At 36.0% G+C, this 19,104-nt stretch overlaps 1 protein-coding gene across 1 annotated transcript in view; it reads right to left on the minus strand.

The window, feature by feature from the left end:
- Positions 1-19,104, minus strand: part of TET1 (tet methylcytosine dioxygenase 1) — a 173,917-nt gene that overhangs the window by 22,261 nt on the left and 132,552 nt on the right. Inside the window, 2 exon segments of the mRNA XM_051982566.1 lie at positions 1,120-1,270; positions 9,669-9,877. Of these exon segments, the coding sequence (XP_051838526.1) occupies positions 1,120-1,270; positions 9,669-9,877 (360 nt within the window).

Here is a 19,104-nt window from a genome sequence, read left to right on the forward strand (position 1 = left end):
TGACAGGGGATGCTATTTTTATGGGAAAGTATTTGAAAAAAAAAAGTATGAAAGTGACAAAAAATACTGAGTCAAGAGTCATGAAATCTTGGCTTTAATTCCAAACTTGCTACTATTACAATGTGTAACACAGGACTCATTATTTTTGTCTCTAACTCTTAGTTTCTCTGACCATTTACAGAGAGAAACTAAGAGCTAAAGAGACAAAATCCTATGGGTCTAGAGTTGAAGTCATTTTTAAAAAGCTGTACCCATTATCCAGAGATACTTCAAATATGGATGAATTTCCATTAATTCTAAAAATAGCAACATTTGGATATAACAGGAGTCTTTTTAGAACCTCGTGAAAGCACACTATGCCTGCTCATTGATGCAGCCTTTAGCAGAAGACTTAGAGGTCTTCTTTAGTGGGGGGGTGCTGCCAGCCTATACTTTGTGGTCATCATATACTGTATGTTGAGTTGTCCTTTCAACATAAGTACCAAATATTGAGTGAAGGAAGATGAAATGAAACACTTTTTGAGATAGAAGCATAGATTTACTAAATACTTATATAAAAATTAATTATTTACCTACTCTGGATCTACTTTCCATTTCTTTATACATAATAAGAATTTTCCTGGAGACTTGAGTTTATATAAGTAGATACATAAATAACTGATTCTTTCTTACTCATCATTTTTTAAGTAAAAAAATCCTCCATGTCCTATATCATTCTTCTCTATTTTATAGTTCTTTAAATTCATACCCACTTCATTATGGACTTATTATTGCAGTTGCTATAATCAATTAAGGTGTTGAAAAATTAATTGGGTCAGTGAAAATGTACTAACTAGGTTAAAATAAAGTTTAGTCATATTGTTGTGGAAAATAGTTTTTCTTTTATTTTTATTTCATCAAGACACTATTCTGGGAACTGAGAATTGAATATGCATAGGGAAGAGACACACCCATACCCACCCACACTCACAGAAAAACTCCCAAAAGAACACTGTAGAATCACTTAATGAATTAAATTATGCTTTTTGCTCCAGATTTCCATGGTTTTGTCATATTAACTTAATAAATTAGTCTCAGATAAGAAAATAACCCTAATTAATATTGAGAAAGAGAACTTACTTCTTTGGGATCATCTGCAATTAGTCGAAATCTTCTGGGGTTTTTGCTTCTTGCAAATTTGCAGCCATTGAAATACATGCTCCAAGAGCATCCAAAGGAAAAGGATGCGCCACAAGTTTCTGGATCCAATCCTTGGCATGCACAGGTACGACTACAAGATGGGTAATTACAATGTAATAAGCTCATAAAGCCAGACATCACTATAGGTAAAATAAAGTCAGCATGTGATCTAGATAACAAGGAAGGGCTAACAACATGATTTATAAGACATACTTGGGTTTTAGGATAAGAAGCTCCACAGAAACTAAAAACATCGGTGACTTTGACTATACTGAAATTTGAGACCATTTTCATTTTTCCAAATTAAGGTGTTTTTAAAATGAAAAACAATCCCAACTTTCAGTTCCTCTCAGAGTCAAATAACTTTCATTCTATGACTATTTCTCCAACATACACATCATTATCTAAGAAGAGGTAACTTTAACTATTAGACCTCCATGGGTTGACACTAAGTGCAGTGATAACTTTGTTAAGAACAGTTGAGTAGTTCAACTTTTTGGTTTATGAACAGGCCTACTCTTGAGCTAGAGGCCTTGAGTGCTTTCTGAGCTTTTTTGGAAAATCAGTCCTCATCTGGAAAAAGTCAGGCATCCTTGAAGAAAAAAAGAAATAAGCTCATCTACATGAGAAGGTTTCCATAGTGACTACTGATTATTTTGTACATTCCATAGCAAAATTCTGAAGGAGGAAATGGACTTAAGTATTCTTGTGAAATGTAAAAATGTCTTAGTTAGAGATTAGAGTGATTTCCCTCTTCCTCCTGCCCTAACTTTTAATGAAGACACAAAGTGATGTTGGTAGAGAAGCAGGAAAAGATAAGAAAAAGAAAAAACGAAGGTAGAAGATGTATTTTTGTAGCAATTCTGGTGGTAGAGACTCTGAACGCTTGGAAGAAATTAGAGGAAGACAGAAGCTGCCTAAGACAAGAAGAGCCAGCTCACATTGGGAGAGGCCCATTTACTTCAGAAAAGATAAATGAAAACTCTGAAATCCAGACTTTAAAGCAACTCCTAGGACTCCACTCCCTTAACCCCTGTCCTGCCAATTGGAGGAACCAAAAGATACTGGGATCACAGAATTGAGAGGTGGATGGGATTATAGAAGACATCTAATCTAATGTATTCATTTTATAGATGACACAGGCAAAACAAGTTAAATACCATGTGAAAACTCACATATTAGCATAGCCAATATTCAGACCCAGAGCTTCCTGACTCCAAATCCAGTCTTCCTTCCTATACTTGGCTTTGTTACTGTGAAACCCAAAAAGTGTTCTGGGGATACATTCTCTTCTATGTATTTAGGGGATTAATTCAAAAGATTTAGGATGAGCTAATCAAGTTCAAAGCATCTCTAGTTCTGGGCTTCACAAAATGGTAGGATCATGGGTTTAGAGCTGGAAAGACCTTTAGAACAGGAAGATGTCAGGGTGTTCATAAACTTGGAAGAGGAAAACTTATATGTTTATTTTTGCTCCCTTCCGGCTGAAATTTAGCATTTCCTTATTTAAAATTATGACTTTTGAGAAGGATTCACAGGCTTTCAAATTGGAAAAATCATCTATGACGAAAGAGGGAAAAGGACTCATGTGTAAAAATGTTTGTAGCAGTCCTTTTTGTAATACCAAGCAACTGTTGGGAATGGCTGAATAAATTATGGTATATGAATGTAATGGAATATTATTATTTTATAAGAAATAATAAGCAGGCTGATTTCAGAAAAGCCTGGAGAGATTTAGACAAATTGATGTTGAGGGAAGTGAGCAGAACCAAGAGAATTGTACACAGCAACATCGAGATTATGTGATGATCAACTGGGATGGACTTGGCTTTTTTTTTTTTTTTTAAACAATGAGACGATTCAAGGCAGTTCAAATAGACTTGGGATGGAAAGTGTCATCTGTATCCAGAGAGGGAATTATGGAAACACATGTGGATTAGAGCATAGTTTTCAACTTTTGTTTCTGTTTGTTTGCTTGTTTTTTTTTTTTTTTTCTTCTCATGTTTTTTCCTCTTTTGATCTGGTTTTTCTTGCACAGCCTGATGAATATGGAAATATGTGTAGAAGAATTGCCCATATTTAACCTATATTGGATTGCTTGCTTCCAAGGGAAGGGGAATGAGAAAGACAAGGAGAAAAATGTGGAACAAAAGATTTTGAAAAAGTGAATGTTGAAAACTATCTTTGCTTGTATTTGGGAAAATAAAATACTGTTTTAAAAAATAGTCTATGGCACAGAAAGGATTATGAAGTCTTGCCGTAGAAAAGCATGGAGTCTAACCCTTTCAATTTATCAAAGCTCAGAGAAGTAAAATCAATTGCTCAGAGTGATACAGGTATTAAGAAATTGGCAGAACCTGGTTTTGAATCTGAGACATCTGACTCCCAATCTAATGTTTTGATTAACAGAATAGCCCATGAAGCTAGTTTACAATTTACAAGATAAAATAGATGAATGAAAATTGATTTGGAACTGAAAAGAATAATCTCCACTATGAAAGAATGGGTGAACAGAAAACTTTTTAAAGGGGTAATTTTGTAAAAGTCACTGTGTTAAGTGTTGAGGATACAAAAAGAAAAACAAGACAGTCTACTCTCAAGGAGCTCCAGTCTGAGTAAGGGGAGACAATAAGTTTAGAATGTTTCAGACACAGGTAAGATGGCAAGATCCAATGTTCCTTATGATATAGTGACAAAGCAGGTAATAATGTATCTTTAGTGTAATTTTTACTGATAAAACCATATCTTTTTCTGATCTTGAATTATGCGATACTGCCAAGAACTTTGATGGTAAAAGCTTTCTTCCCTAGGTCTTCAAAAGATGTAAAAGATGTGTGAGGGGGCTGAAGATGCAGTTTCCAGCTTCATTTGCACAAGATGTTATTTCCTTGGATGATCACTTTCCAGGGAAGGATTTGAAGCAGTCAGTGGTCTAAGAAATATACTGTTCTAAGTGCTTGCTGGTGGGGTTGGCAGTGGCAGCAAGGATGGTGGGGTTCTTTTCCACAAGATTCCCTCCCTTCATGACGACTACATGGCTAGTCTAGGAGAATCACTGGCAGGTAAGGTTCGATGTTATTTTAGCCAAGGTTCTGGATCCGGGACTACCATCAATGCGTCTAAGGGGAGGTTGTAGTTGAGATGGTGGCAGTAGCTGGAAAAGCCTGGTACATGTTGCCTCCTACCTCTCCCTCCAGGTGTCTTTGCTGCTTCAGCCAGGTGTATAGGTACATATTCCAAAGTGACTTTGAATACATTGGTCCAGAGAAAATGACTATCTTGTGGAAGTCATAATAAATGTTTTAATCAATAGCAGTAGGATGCCAGTCTTACCGTGCTAGTCCCAGTTCAGTTTTCTCTCAAAAACAAGATTATAAATTGATTTTGAAATTCAAGCAATGTCAATGAGAAATGCCACAATTTGTAAAAGTAAAAACACTCTAAGTCCAAGGCTATAGGGATTGGGAAAAGCCTTTAACAATCTAAAAGAACATTATCTAGTGGAGAAGAGTCTCTTCGATTTTTGCCCAGAACTTTCCCTAGGGTCAGATACCACTGTGGACTTATACTTACTCATTACAAGAAAGCTCATAATGTGCCAACTGTTTAATTGTGGGTAAGAAGCAGGTTGACATTACAACTGTAATTTTTCAAGCTCTAAGCCATCATTCAAACTTCTAAACTTTTTTACATTAATTTTAATTTTTTAATTATTTTAAATTTAAGAAGTTTAATTTTTTAAAATATTTAGGAAAATAAATGAGTGACGCACAGGGAACACAAGAAGTGAGCCTAACGCACTGTAGTCTCATGCAAACTGCTCCCAAAGTCTCAGAATCAGCAGCTCATTGGCACCAATTACAACTACAATGGTTTTAATCGAGATATAATGGTGAAAAAAGCTTGAGAAGAGAAAGTAAAGGGAAAGGAATGGATAAGGGAAAGAGGGGGAAAAAAGAGATTTCTACCCTTGAAGTATCTGGGTTGAAAGCTCAATAGTTTAGAGTTAATGCATGAACATATCTAACATATATAGGACTGCTTGCCATCTTGGGCGGGGCGGGGTGGAGGGAGGGAGGGGAAAAATCGGAACAGAAACGAGTGCAAGGGATAATGTTGTAAAAAAATTACCCTTGCATGGATTCTGTCAATATAAAGTAATTATTAAATAAAAATTAAAAAAAAATAGAGTTAATGCATTCATCACAATCAGTCTTTCTAAAATCCCAAGTTAGTATTGATGATAAATAAGGAAACCTTTAAGAAGATCTCACTGTTGTTTGTCTGTGTACCTGGACAGTTTACCAGTGCCAAGCCAGGAAGCAGAATCACTTTCCATTTGGATTGTCTTAGGAAGATTCAGAAGATCACCAGGATTAGATTCCTGATACTGAGATCCTTTCTTGAGCTAAACAGCCAAGCATTCCAATTCTACTGCAAAGAGTAGAATACTACTCAGTTGGCCTGGCCACATTATCTGAATGCTAAATGTACTTGCTAAAAAAATTACTTTATGGAGCATTCACACATAGCAAGCGTTCAGCAGGTGGTCAGAGAAAAGCTATTTAAAGACACTCCCAAGGTCTCTCTTAAGAACTTTAGAATTGATAGAGACATTGGCACAGAACCACTCCCCCAACATGGTGTGCCTTCATCAGAGAAGGTGCTGAACTCTATGAGAAAAATAGAACTGAATTAGCTCAGAAGAGCCACAAGATGTGCAAAGGTAGAGAACAGACTCTAGTTCATAAGAGATGATTTGTGTCCAACCTGTAGCAGAGCATTCCGAGCTCATACTAGTGTGGCGAGCTACAGTAGGACACAGCGGAACTCAACTCTTCTAACACGGTGATGTCATTTGGGTGCTCTTCAAAAATGAACGATAACAACCAACCAAGAAGATTACATGGATTTAAAGAATTCAAAATCAGTAGCAAAATATAAGAAAGGAAAATAGCTGCTAATGGAGCAATACTGATGAATTTTAGACAGATATTGAAAAAGAAATGTCAGCAATGAAGGAAAAAAAGACCCCAAAATGCATCACTTCCTATAGTCTCACTCATATGTATAACAAGGTGCTTCCTTTCTAAGAAGAAAAAGTATTGTGGAGTTAGGAGTTGGGAAAAGATCATTGGGTCCAGTGCAGCCCATTTTGAAAAGTAAAGATAATTAGTAAGCTTTATACATATTAGGAATTACAAGTTTTCAGAGAACAAGAAGGACAATATGAAGTAACAAAAAGGCTGTCTTACTATCACTTCAAGAATGAAAGGAACAATTATATGGCTAACTGGAAATAGGACAAAACAAAAATGCTGGTATTCCTAGGAGTTAAGATAACATGCTTTGAAAATCCAGAGAATAAACAAAAACTGAGCCTCCATATATCAAAACAATTCAATTAAATGTTGAAGGGTTGGTTTTTTTTTTTTTTTGAGAGAAACAAACTATTTCTTTCAAACAGCTGAGGTAGAGAAAAAAATTAAGTTAGAAGCATGTAATAGGAAAGGGAAAAAAAATCAAGAAGAGAGGAGATAATTAAAATACTTAAAATGAGGTTTCATCAAAAGACAAGATGAGAAGATGAGCTAAAAAATCCAATTACTTTTAAAGAGAACTCAAAAAAGGAGACCTAGGAAATTAGACCAAGCACAGGAAGCAGCAGATTGGAAAACATAAAAAATGGAGCTGAGACATCTATGGCAAAAGTTGCCTGTTCTCTATACAGGGGCACTTAATTAATCTCTCTTCCAGGCATCCACAACACCCTCTTTGGAGGTAATTTGCATCGACGAGCCTGTGATTAAAGCTCTTTCCATTGCCATCTAAGACAGCTGGAAGAGAATTTTTTACCTTATCACTGGGTAGTATGGCAAGAGTATATTTCATTGAGATGAGTATTTATGAAGAGCTGAATGTTCTAAGGAGTTGTGATTTAATCACTTTGAGAGAGTTCTCTTTACCACACACAAAATAACTCCTTCATACCTTAGACAAGTATCTTCATTGTTTGCTGTGTTCACAAAATCTAATTTTGTGGCTGCCAAAGTTGTAGAGATAAGTCTCTCCAAAGAAAGTCACACAATCCATAGATCTGGTCACTGGACCCACAAGCAAAGCATCTCTCACTCGGGCTAACTTGGCAGATCTGGCAGAGCTCCTTTGAATCTAGGGTGGTCTGTCTCAGAGTAAAGTGAGCTGTCAGGCAGACTTTAGAGGGATGTGAGCCAAGAATAAAAGACAGGCAACCCATATGGATTCTGGGGATCCTTATCCTAACTCCCATTCCAAACTGGTGAATCTAGTCCAGAATCTGGCTCGCAAGGTACTAGGAGAACCCCAGGAGTCAGAGGTGGCTCTAATAATCAAAATGAAGGGCCACTGGTATGTGTCCCTAAAGGTAACTTTTATTTTAACTAAGACAACTGGGATTAAGTGACTTGCTCAAGGTCACACAGCTAGGAAATGTTACATATCTGAGGTCAAATTTGAACTCAGGTCCTCCTGCCTTAGTGCAAGGGTCAATGTTTGAAAAATCCATGCATATGTTTTGAAAATAAAAAGCTTTAATCAAAATATATATATATAATTGGTAAATTATTTACAAGATAAAACACAGAATATTTAAAAAAAAAAAAAAGTCCTCCTTCAGTCAAAAGCAGTGGGGAAGAGAGTTGGTTAAAGCTGAAGCGAAGGTATCTCTTCCTGCCCCTAGCTGGTTATTCCTCAGGACTGGATTCCAAAGTCACACATTCTAATTTCAGGAACTCCTTTCTCTTCCTACTCAACTCATTTGAAATTTAGAGCCATTTTTGGAATTAAAGTAAGTTTCCAGTCTAATTAAAATAGACTTCTGCTCAGAGGATAATGTTGCTTCATCCAATGACTTTCAAGTACTTTTCTACTTCGTCTATTGATTGAGAATTTTTTTTACCTCATTAAGGTATTAGAGTTAAAATGTGATGAGGTGGATTTCAATCTCACCTCTTGCCCCAAATCAGATTTAAATCAGTTCTTCACCAAGTGACAGATTCAAAGGAATGAATACAAATTCAGTCTTGAAACAGCCTCCATCCTCTGCCATCAAAGCAATATTACAATAGCAGCAACTTCCCTTGAAGCTTAGCAGGCAGGACCAGTGATGCTGAACCATAGTGTGATGTGTATATTTAAGAACTCTGCATATTATCTGTGCTACAGCATCACAGGTTACTAGCAAAGTAAGGATAATGTCCTTCTGTCAAATGACCATGTTACCAGTGATCTGAGACAATTTCAAAGGATCATTTCCAGAGAAAGAACTGATGGAGTCTGAAAGCAGCATACTTTTGAAAATTTTTCTTTATTTTTCTTGGTTTTTTTTGGCTGAGTTTTCTATCACAACATGACTAATATGGAAATATATTTTGCATGATTTCACATACATAATCTATATCAAATTGCTTCCCTCTTCAGTGAGGGGGGACAGAAAGGAAGGAGAGAACTGGAACTCAAAACTTTTTAAAAAAATGTTAAAAAATGTTTCTATGTGTAATTTGGATAAAAAAAAATTTTTTAAACGAATATATTTTAAAAAACCAAAGTATTACATCACTATTAGGTTTAATTTTAGTAAAAAATACATACATATACACATACAAACACTCTGATTTAGAAAATGACTAAGATTAACATATTTAACATGTATTAGTCAACCTGCCCTCTGGGGGAAGAGATGGGGGGGAAAGAAAGGAAAAATTGGAACAAAAAGTTTTGCAATTGTCAATACTGAAAAATGACCAAGCATATATCTTGTAAATAAAAAGCTATAAAAAAAAATTCCAATGAAAAAGAAAAAAAAAAAAAAAAGAAAATGAGTAAGAGCATATCTAAGAAAGGGCTACCTCAGAGCTCCACTTCTTTCATTCAGTAATGCTCAAGACATACTCCTTAAACATGGGATAGTCTCCTTATATCACGGTGACTACAGTAGATGTAATAAAACAGTAATCATTTACTGTTAATGCTGATAAAATCCTGCAGGATTTGAAGATGCGCGCGCGTGCACACACACACACACACACACACACACACACACACACTTTTCTCCTTTCTTCCCTACTCCTCTGAACAAGTCTCAACTCTATGAGTTTAAAAAGAAGCTCAGAAAGAATGAAAAAAGAGAATTCTGAAAAGATCTTCACTCAAGCAATGGCATGAAATCAAATCCCTTCAGAAAAGAAGTTGAATACAGTTCAGTGTTCTCAAATACCATTCTCCCATGCAAAGCTTTGTTTATATTCCTGTAGAAAACCATCCCTAAATATCACACTGTTTTAATTCTTTCCATTAATGGTCTGTGACAACAGAACATCAGTTGTAATATCAGTAAATATACTACAGACAGAAATATCATTTCAGTATGAAAAAGTATCCATGCTGCTTATTAAGTTGTACAAGCCATCACTGGGTTCCTCAAGGAAAGCACATATATATACATGACTTACTCTTCATTAAGGGCACAGCGCCGCGTGGTGGGGCAGCCATATTTGTTGAGACTCTGGGTTAGCTCTTGATATAAGGTGTCAGCCAGGAGATGAGGAATTCCCTCCCACGCTAAGATGAGGATGACAATGACAGCTGTCTGGCAGTGATGGCCTGCACGCTGGCGAACCAAGCAGAGGAGTTTTTCTTCATCACTACTTCTTCTTATTACCTGCAAAAGCCAATTGCATTCAACTTTGAGTTTAGGAAGAAAGGACTGATTAGTCTAGATGATGTATTTTAGGAATTAAACAAGAGTGACTCTTTCATTTAAAGATTACCTTTTCCCCAAAGAATAGGAATCTAGCTCTTGAAAATACTTCCTAATTTTTTTCACTTGTTATTTGGGCATTTCTTTCTACTCCCCACTCTCAAATAAATATTCAGTTCGAAATTCTAAACCCTTAGGCAACTTCTGAAAGGCTGTGGGGGCCATACCAAGAGAAGAGTGACTCAATGTCAACTAGGGGAGAGTGGTGGTTTGTGAATATGGATTTGCATTTCTTAAGGTTCATTTTGGACTTGTTGATGATGAGAAGTGGAATACTGGTCCACAATGAAGATCATAAGGAAAAAAAGAGTACCAAAGGAAATACAAAATCTCAGACTGAGTCATACTCAGAACCATACTATGAACACTTGCTAACACTCTATATCCCACTGATAATACTCTATATTTCTTGGCAGAAAGCCAATTGGCAAGTCTAATTAATCAGCAACAACCTCCTGTTACGGCACTCCCATTTTAAACTCCAGATGTAGTTATCATTCCTCATGAGGTACATTTTATTGGAGAATATCCACAGGAGTTGTACTCTTATGGTATCAGGATTTGTTCTCCTCTCACCCTTTTCCATGGAATGCCGGTGACTTGTCCAATTTTTTTTTTTAACATGTTGATTTTCTTGACAATGATCATACAGGGTATAGAAAGGGTTCTATAGAAGTTCAGTATTGGGACATTTAGTGAAGTTAATTTATGATGCAAAGAAATGCTAGCTAAGTCACATAGCAATAATGAAAACAGCATATGGTGAGAACAACCTATGAGAACACAAACAGCTACCTCTATGGGATAAACCGCTGGACTGGCTGCTTAATAGAAATGGCAAGGACAAGGTTATCAATTCCAATATTCAGGCAATAATACATGCACATGAATGGAATGTGAGTCATTCTGGGACATCAAGGTACATTCCTAAGATTTATATTTATATTAATTTTTTTTTTTTTGGGGGGGTTAAAGAACTTCCTGAAGAAGGTTCAGAGGAAGAGATTTTACAGGTGGGTCAAACCACTGTCACTTTCTTAACCATTCCTCCCTTCAAATCAAACTGGAGAAAGTCCAAGACCCTGATCCTAAGAGTCCTAGGAATAACAGTGCCCACAGACTCCTGGAATTGCTTCCAGTTACAATCCATGAGCACATAACCCAGCCCAACGATACTGGCACAGTGTCCTCCCTATTCCCCCATTCTGCCCCCACCATACACAGCCCGACCATGAGCTACCATGCCTTCTACAACAAGGATCTAGGAAAGCAACCTTCACAGAGAAGGACCAGGAAACTGTCTCTGCAAGAACAGCAATTACCATCTCCTCAGTAGCTACAACTACTGAAGACACAGAAAACAAAGTTTTCACTATCAAAATTCTTGACACTTTCAAATGGTTCAATATTAGGAAGGAATATGGTTTTATCAATGGAAATTACATTACACATGCATTACCATCTGCTTAGTCCTTGTGCTTTAAGGACCACTCAGACTCATTATCTTGACTTGTAGCTGAAACCGCCTATTTGCATTATCTCTCCTTTATTAGATGTGAGCTTCTTGGGAGTAGGGACTGTCTTATTTTTATTTTTGTCTACAGATCTTGTCCATACTGTTTTTCACAACCTAGAACCCTAATAGACACAGTTTAAAAGCTAGTGAAATAGAGTTTAATGAAATTTGATGACATTCAATTAAAAAATTTCTTGGGCAAAACTATACCTTAGAAGACAAATAAAGGTTTGGTAATAATGAAATGTCTATATATTAGAGCACCGGCTGGTCCAAATCACTAGATTCAAAATTACAAATGAACCTCCATATCCAAAGGTCTATTAATGGACAAAGAAGGTAAACCAACGATGCCACAAATAGATGCCTCAAAGGAACAAAACTGCTTAAAGCAAAGTGCAAAGTATCCCAGACAGAAGTCAAAATCGAAATATGTAAATTTATAGAGAAAACGAACAGGGCTTCTACAATTGGAAAAGATCCCGGGGGTCAAACATAAAAAAGGACAAGAAAAGATGTGTAACCAAAAAAAAAACTTCAAGTTCTTACATTTGAGATAAATGAGGAACCACAGTAATGAATTTATTTATCAAAAACAGAAGTCAGATATGAACATATTACACAATGCAATCATTTGAAAAGGGAGAATGATTCTAAAAATGTAACAAGGAATATTAGCTATGAAAATCTGGAATTAATCCTCCCATTATATTTGACATGGTCAAACATTTATTAAAGTACTAAATGCCTTGGGTTATTATTTTATTTTAATTTAAGGATGTGGAAAAATTGGACAAAGTCCAAAGGAGAGTAAAGATAACTAAGGATGAAAAAAAGGAACTAAGAAAGTAAAGTGATTGAATCTAAAAGCATGATAAAGGATGATATGTTAGTTTCTTTATGGTACAGAATTACATAGAGAATATCTAATCAATTATTCTACAGCTACACTGAAAAGAAAAAAAGTTTAAGTTTCACTGAAAAAATTTAGGTCAGAGATTAAGAACAACTTTTCTATATGAAAAATTTGTAATGACTAAAGCTCATGTTTAAATATCTTCTTCTCAACAAATTTCAGTAGCTTCCTATTACTTTTAAGATTAAATATAATCTCTGATTGGCATTTAAATTCATTAATAAACTAGATCAATTCACCTTTCCAGTTTTATTATACTTTATTCTGTTTTCCATTATCCATACCCCAAATTGGAAGAGTAAGTGCTTAAAAAACTCTGTTAACTACAATGAGATGATTCAGGGCAAATCCAATAACATGTGATAGAGAGAGCCATCCGCATCCAGAAAGAGAACATGGATCACAACATAGTATTTTTATCTTTTCTGTTGTTATTTGCTTGCTTTCCCCCCCCCCTCATTTTCCCCTTTTGATTTAATTTTTCTTATGCAGCATGATAAATGTGGAATTATGTTTAGGAGAATTACACACATTTAACCTATATTGGATTAGGTTAGAGGGATAGGGAGAAGGGAAGGAGAAACATTTGGAGCATAAGGTTTTGCAAGGATGAATGTTGAAAACTATGTTTGCATGGGTTTTGAAAATAAAAAGCTATTATTAATTTTTTTTTTGAAAATTCTGTTGACTTGTCAAACTGGCCTTCTTTCTATTACTGAGTCTAGATTCCACATCTACAGCTGTACTTGAACAGCAACCATCAACTATGGCTACAATGGATTCTTTCCTAATCTCTGCCTCTTAGAATCCCTAATCTCCTTAAAAACTATTCCAAATGGCCATCTCCCACACAAGCCTTCTCTTCTGTGTTTGAATAGAGATACTCTATATTGACATTCAGTTCCTTTTCACCACTATGTCTTCCTAGAAGATCTTCAAGAATATTCCAGGAAGAGTACTGAATAACCCAAAGAAATGGCCAAAATGCCATGGCAGGTGAATCAACTCCGTGATATCCTTTCTTAATTATCTTATACTTAGTATTTCAAAAGCACAAAACTGTCCTTTTAACAGATATAATCATCGAGTCTTTATTAAGTACCTTTTATGTGTCTAGTATTACATTGTCAATTATGTTTCAATACATCAGTTATCTATGATTTTACCTATGTGGATAAGTTAAGTGCTTTACAAACATATTTCATTTGAGCCTTATAACTATCCTCTAACTTAGATTCTATTATATCCCGTCTTACAATGTAGGAAACTAAGACAAACAGAAGTTAATTTGACTTGCTCAAAATCACAATTTAGTATAAACCAAGGTTTCCCCACCCCACCCCTCAGTCTAGCACTCTATTTAAATCAGTAGATAAGAGTTGCTATGGTTCTCTCAAAAAGTTCACACCAGGTAACCAACCAATTGGTCATAAATCTCATTCTTAATCACCATTTCTATACTTCAAATCTTTCCAGATTGACAGGATCTATCAACACTAAAATTCTGATGAATGTCCTTCCAAACCCAGAACAACTACCATACTATCAAAAATGACTAAATTGGGTCCCAATGAAAGATGTAGATAGAAATCCAGTAGTCTTCTCACACTTATGAAGTGCAGAATGAGAAAAACCAAATAAGCAACTACAGACAAGTTCTATTTAAAATTCTTTTCAATTCCAGTCTGCTTTTTTTTCTATACAAGCATTGCCTTCTTCCCTCCATGAAGCCATATTTAAGCAATTAGTGCTTTCTGTAAAACTGCTTGTGGAACCACAAAAAGAACTGATAATGGGGGAGAGGAGTAACCTGATCCTTAGGAACTTATGAGATAAAACACATTCTAATGTCATTCAGTATGCCTAACCCTTCCTTAACCTGGGAGGCTTTGTCATATAAAGCAAAAAGGCACCAAATAAATTTTTTTTTATTCTGTGTCAGTCGCGATTGTTAGCCATTAGTTACTCCTTCAAGCAATGTCATTAAAGATTTCATGGATACAGTCTCCCTGAGTAGATCTAGTTTAAGACCCCCTGCCAATTCTTCCAAAAACAAACAAACAAAAACATAAAACAATAATGGGCTATTTGGGAGGCCTGAGTGATTAGCAGTTCTGAACAACAATCCCATGAGCATAGCAATTACCAATAAACAATACAGAATATTTTCCTGGTATTTGTTTTCACAGAGCTAAAAACTGATTGAAGAAGGAATTTTGGAAACTTTTTCTAAAAATTGTTTTCAAATAGTGAAAATCTCTATTTTCTCTCTCCTACCTTCCCTGCTGTCCACTGAAAAAGAAAGAACCCTGTTAGAATCCTTACAAAGTGTTAAGTCATTGGAATTGATAGAACAATGCTTATGTGCTTAAGTTTACACCTTTGAGAGATTCACACATTAAATCACACATTAGTTCACAAGTCGGGAGATTCACAAAGTTACAATTCCATAATCCCACTCTCAGAGGAGAAGGCAACCTTTGAGTTTACACCTCTAAAAGAGCATAAAAGGAGCTGAGTCAGTGGAGTCAGAGAGACTTGGGGAGATTGAAAAGCCAGAGACTGCAGTTGGGCAAAACGAAGGATTCGGAAGAGGAGAGGCTGAAGTTGGCAGAAGCAGAGGCAAAGGTCTAGTAACAAGAGCTCTCGGGACCAAGGAAAGCTTACGGGCTATTTTGGAAGAGACAATAAAAGATTGGGATTTTAACTCCTGGCTGTATTTCAGGTGATTATTACTCTGAACTGAAACTAAGGCTGCCTCCAGAACTTCCCCAAGAAACCTGCTCCTAGAGAACCATCATATGTTATACAAAAGAAGAGGACACCATAGAACCCCCCCCCTCCCCAATTTAAGGATGTACATTCCAACTGGTAGGTCACATGAGCAACAAGATGTTGGACTAGATATCTCCTCAGACTCACATAAGGTCTCAAATCTCTGCACAACAGAATTATGCTCCAAAGACAAAGCAACTTGAATTATTTCCATGGTCTCCCATGATCTGAATCCAAAAGAATGTTAACTGCTTCCCCAGCCCCCAACCCAAATACTCATGCTCAATGACACTGAACTCACTCATCTCCCTTGTTCTATGTCCCACACTACTGAAAGGATGCTGCACTAACAGATCCAAGGACACATAATAAAGAATTACCAAAAAACATAACCGTGCCCCTTTAACACTCTCTCCTTCTTTCCAGTGCCATGGAGAACATAGCTCCAGGTTGTGAAGGTGTGCTCAGGTTTCAACGCTTGGACAAAGCCCCTCAGGAGCAAAATCCAGCTGGGGTCTGCAACCGGAAATGTCAGGGCTGCAAAGCTCTTTATTAGCAATGAGGATTGGGGGCATGGGAAACAGGCTCTTGGCTGGAGAACTGAGAAACAGGAAGTGGGACAGGTCACAGGACAGGACAATGCATACGGGGCACTGTGTAGCACTCCACCAAGCCTGAAGGAAAGAACAAAGTATCCAAATGGAGTCATTTTTGACCACCCTAAAGTCACTTAGGGCAGAGATCTAGGCTGGTGAACTAGGAAGTGCGCAAAGTGGAAGAAGGGGAGAAACTTTGAGAATCAACCCCTAAGGAAATGATAATGAGAGGAGAATGAGTAAGGAAGTAAATGATAAGGAAAATATAGGAGATGAATTGGAGTGAAGATTGAAAGCACCAGAAATTTCAGGTAAAAGAAATCTCAAAGACCTTGAAAATTGGAACAAGGAAAAGAAATATGGCCTAGTAAGTGAGTTCAGGCATCTATGAATAAATACTAAAAAAAGAAACAATACAACACATAATGAGACAGAAGACGCTGGGAATTTGAGGAGAGCATGGAATTACAATACTTTATTTCTCAGTGATTTAAAAAGAAATCAGGAACAGCTAGGTGGCACAGTGGTTAGGGCACTAGGCCTGAAGTCAAGAGTATCTGATTCAAATTTGACCTCAGACACTTTAACACTGCATACCTGTGTGACCCTGGGCAAGTCACTTAGTGCCAATTGCCTCAAGAAAAAAAGAGAGAGAGGGAGAGAGAGAAATGAGAATTATGAGAGCAGAACTCATATCCTGAACAGCAAAAATAAGTAGCAGAATAGAAAAACTTGAATCTGCATTAACAAGTCTAACTAAAGAAACAAACAAATAAAAAACAAAACAATAGAGAATGAAAATATACAGATATGGACACCCTAAAAGAGAAGCAAAACAATAACATTAAACTCCCAGAAAAACATGAGGATGAAAAACCTTAATATCACAATGAAATAAGTTAACAGGAGAGAACTGGGCAGAAATTTTGAACACAGAAAATAAAATTCCAATGGAAAGAATTTAAAGACTACCTCCAGAAAAAAAAAAAAATCTAAGATTGCAAACTCCAAAACATAACATTTATGTTTAACAATTTAATTCAGAAACAAGTCTGCAAACCATTGGGAGAAAGACCTTCAAATGAAAATGAAAAGACATTCAAATAATTCAAAACGATTCTACATCCACTAGAAAAAGGAGGCAGAAATGAAATAATATATTCCAAAGAGCAAAGGAGCTGAGGATGCAGTCCAAGGTGACTTTTCTTGCAAATCTGATCTTAATCATACAATTCAAAAAATGTTTCAATAACAAAGGAAGTTTTTGAAGTATTTTATATAAAGAAAACCAGAACTGAAGAGATTAATTTGTTTTTCAAATTTTCTAAACAACAAAAATGCAAGCGGAATGAATAAAGGCAAGAGGCAAGAACAATATTAAGAGTGATTATATAAAAACCATGAAGAACCTGCTAAATGTACACAAGGAGGCAGGGGTGAAGGCAGAACAGTGAAGAGGCAACTGGACAGAAACTGATGATACCTCATCTACAGGTGAATCCTTTTGTGAGACTATATTACAACATAGGAGGGTATATGAAAAGGAAAGAGAGGTTCAGGGGATAGCACTAGTATAATTTCTCCCTCTCTCTTCTTCTGTATTTTTCATATAATCAAAGCAGAAGGGGTGGGGAGGGGGTGGGGAATTGTAACTTGAAAAAATAATTTTGGAGATGGAGGAAAATATAAACTTTACTCACAACTTTGAATGTGAATTGATGAAATAATTCAGTAACATGAAAAAGAGCGAGGGTATATAAAAAACCAAAACTCTACAATCGGTTGCTGACAAGAAACATATTTAAAAAACAAAAACATTCACCAAATAAAATTGAGGGATGGAAAACAATTGACTATTCAGCAAATGAATCCAGCAAAGCAAAAGTTGCCATCATGTATCAGACAAAGCAAAATAAAGACTCCAAAACCAAAAAGGGATAAACAAGGAAATTATATTATGAGGAAAAGAACTACAGACAAAAAAAACCCAACCTCAGTAATAAATCCAAATGTTCCAAATGCCTTAACAAATCAATCAAAATAGTCTGGCATTGGCCATAGCAAAAACAACAACAACAACAACAACAACAACAACAACAACAACTATCTAAATAGCGTTTGATCAGGCATCTTTTCAGATTATTGCCAGACACTGAATTGGAATGCCCAATTAAAAGTTGTTTATAAAGAACTTTTTCTCTTGGTTCTGATCACTTCACACTGTATCAGCCTATATAGGTCTTTCTAATTTAATGTATTGCAGTTTTGACAATGGAAGCTGATGAGTTCACTTAACTTGGGCTACAAAACTTTGCCTACTTAATGATGGATCAGAAAAGACTGTGTTTCATCAAATGGAGGAAAGGCTAAACAAATTATGATACGTGATACTTTTGTGCTATAAAAATGATAAATTGTGGGCATAATTTCAATGAAATCTGTCGCTCAGTTGTTTCAGTCATGAATCACTCTTCTTGACCCTATCTGGGATTTTCTTTGCAAAGATAGTGGAGTAGTTTACCATTTCCTTTTCCAGTTCAGTTTTATAGATGAGGAACTGAGGCAAACAGGATTAAGTGTTTTGCCTTTCTAATTGTACACTATTTCAAAGTCCGATTCTTTTTGTACAGCAAAATAACTATATGGACAGGTATACCTATATTGTACTTAACTTATACTTTAACATATTTAACATGTATTGGTCAACCTGCCATCTGGGGGAGGGGGTGGGAAGGAGGGGAAAAGTTGGAATAAAGGCTTTTGTAATTGTCAATGCTGAAAAATCACCCATGCACATATTTTGTAAATAAAAAGCTATAAAATTTTTAAAAAAGTGTTTTGCCTTTGGTCACACAGCTAGTAAGAGTCTGGGGTCCAATCTGAATGCAAGATGAGTTTTCTGGACCTTCTTGACTTCAGGCAAAGAATTCTAAACACAGAGATACAATTTAAGAAACAGAAAAATATCATCATAGTTTGATTATTGAGGCTAACTAATCTTGAAGGCATGATCATCCCAGCTAAATTGAAGTTTTGTATTGTTGCTAATTCATTCAGATTTGACCTTTCTCAATTAGTCTGATGTTTCTTGATCATCTTGATAATATACCTAATTTTTATTTAATAATTATCAAATAATTTTAAACTGTGACACACCAAATGACAATTGTATTTATTTAAACTCCAAGTTATCTCAGACCAAAACACACAGAAATTAGATGTAGTTGTTAGGAACATACACCCATGAGAGCTCTACCTGTAATGTCAACTGTGACATTAACAATTTTAAACTGTTAAAATTATAACAGGACCTATTAATTATTAG

This window comes from Antechinus flavipes, chromosome 2 (assembly GCF_016432865.1).
Source record: "Antechinus flavipes isolate AdamAnt ecotype Samford, QLD, Australia chromosome 2, AdamAnt_v2, whole genome shotgun sequence".
Lineage (NCBI taxonomy): Eukaryota > Metazoa > Chordata > Mammalia > Dasyuromorphia > Dasyuridae > Antechinus > Antechinus flavipes.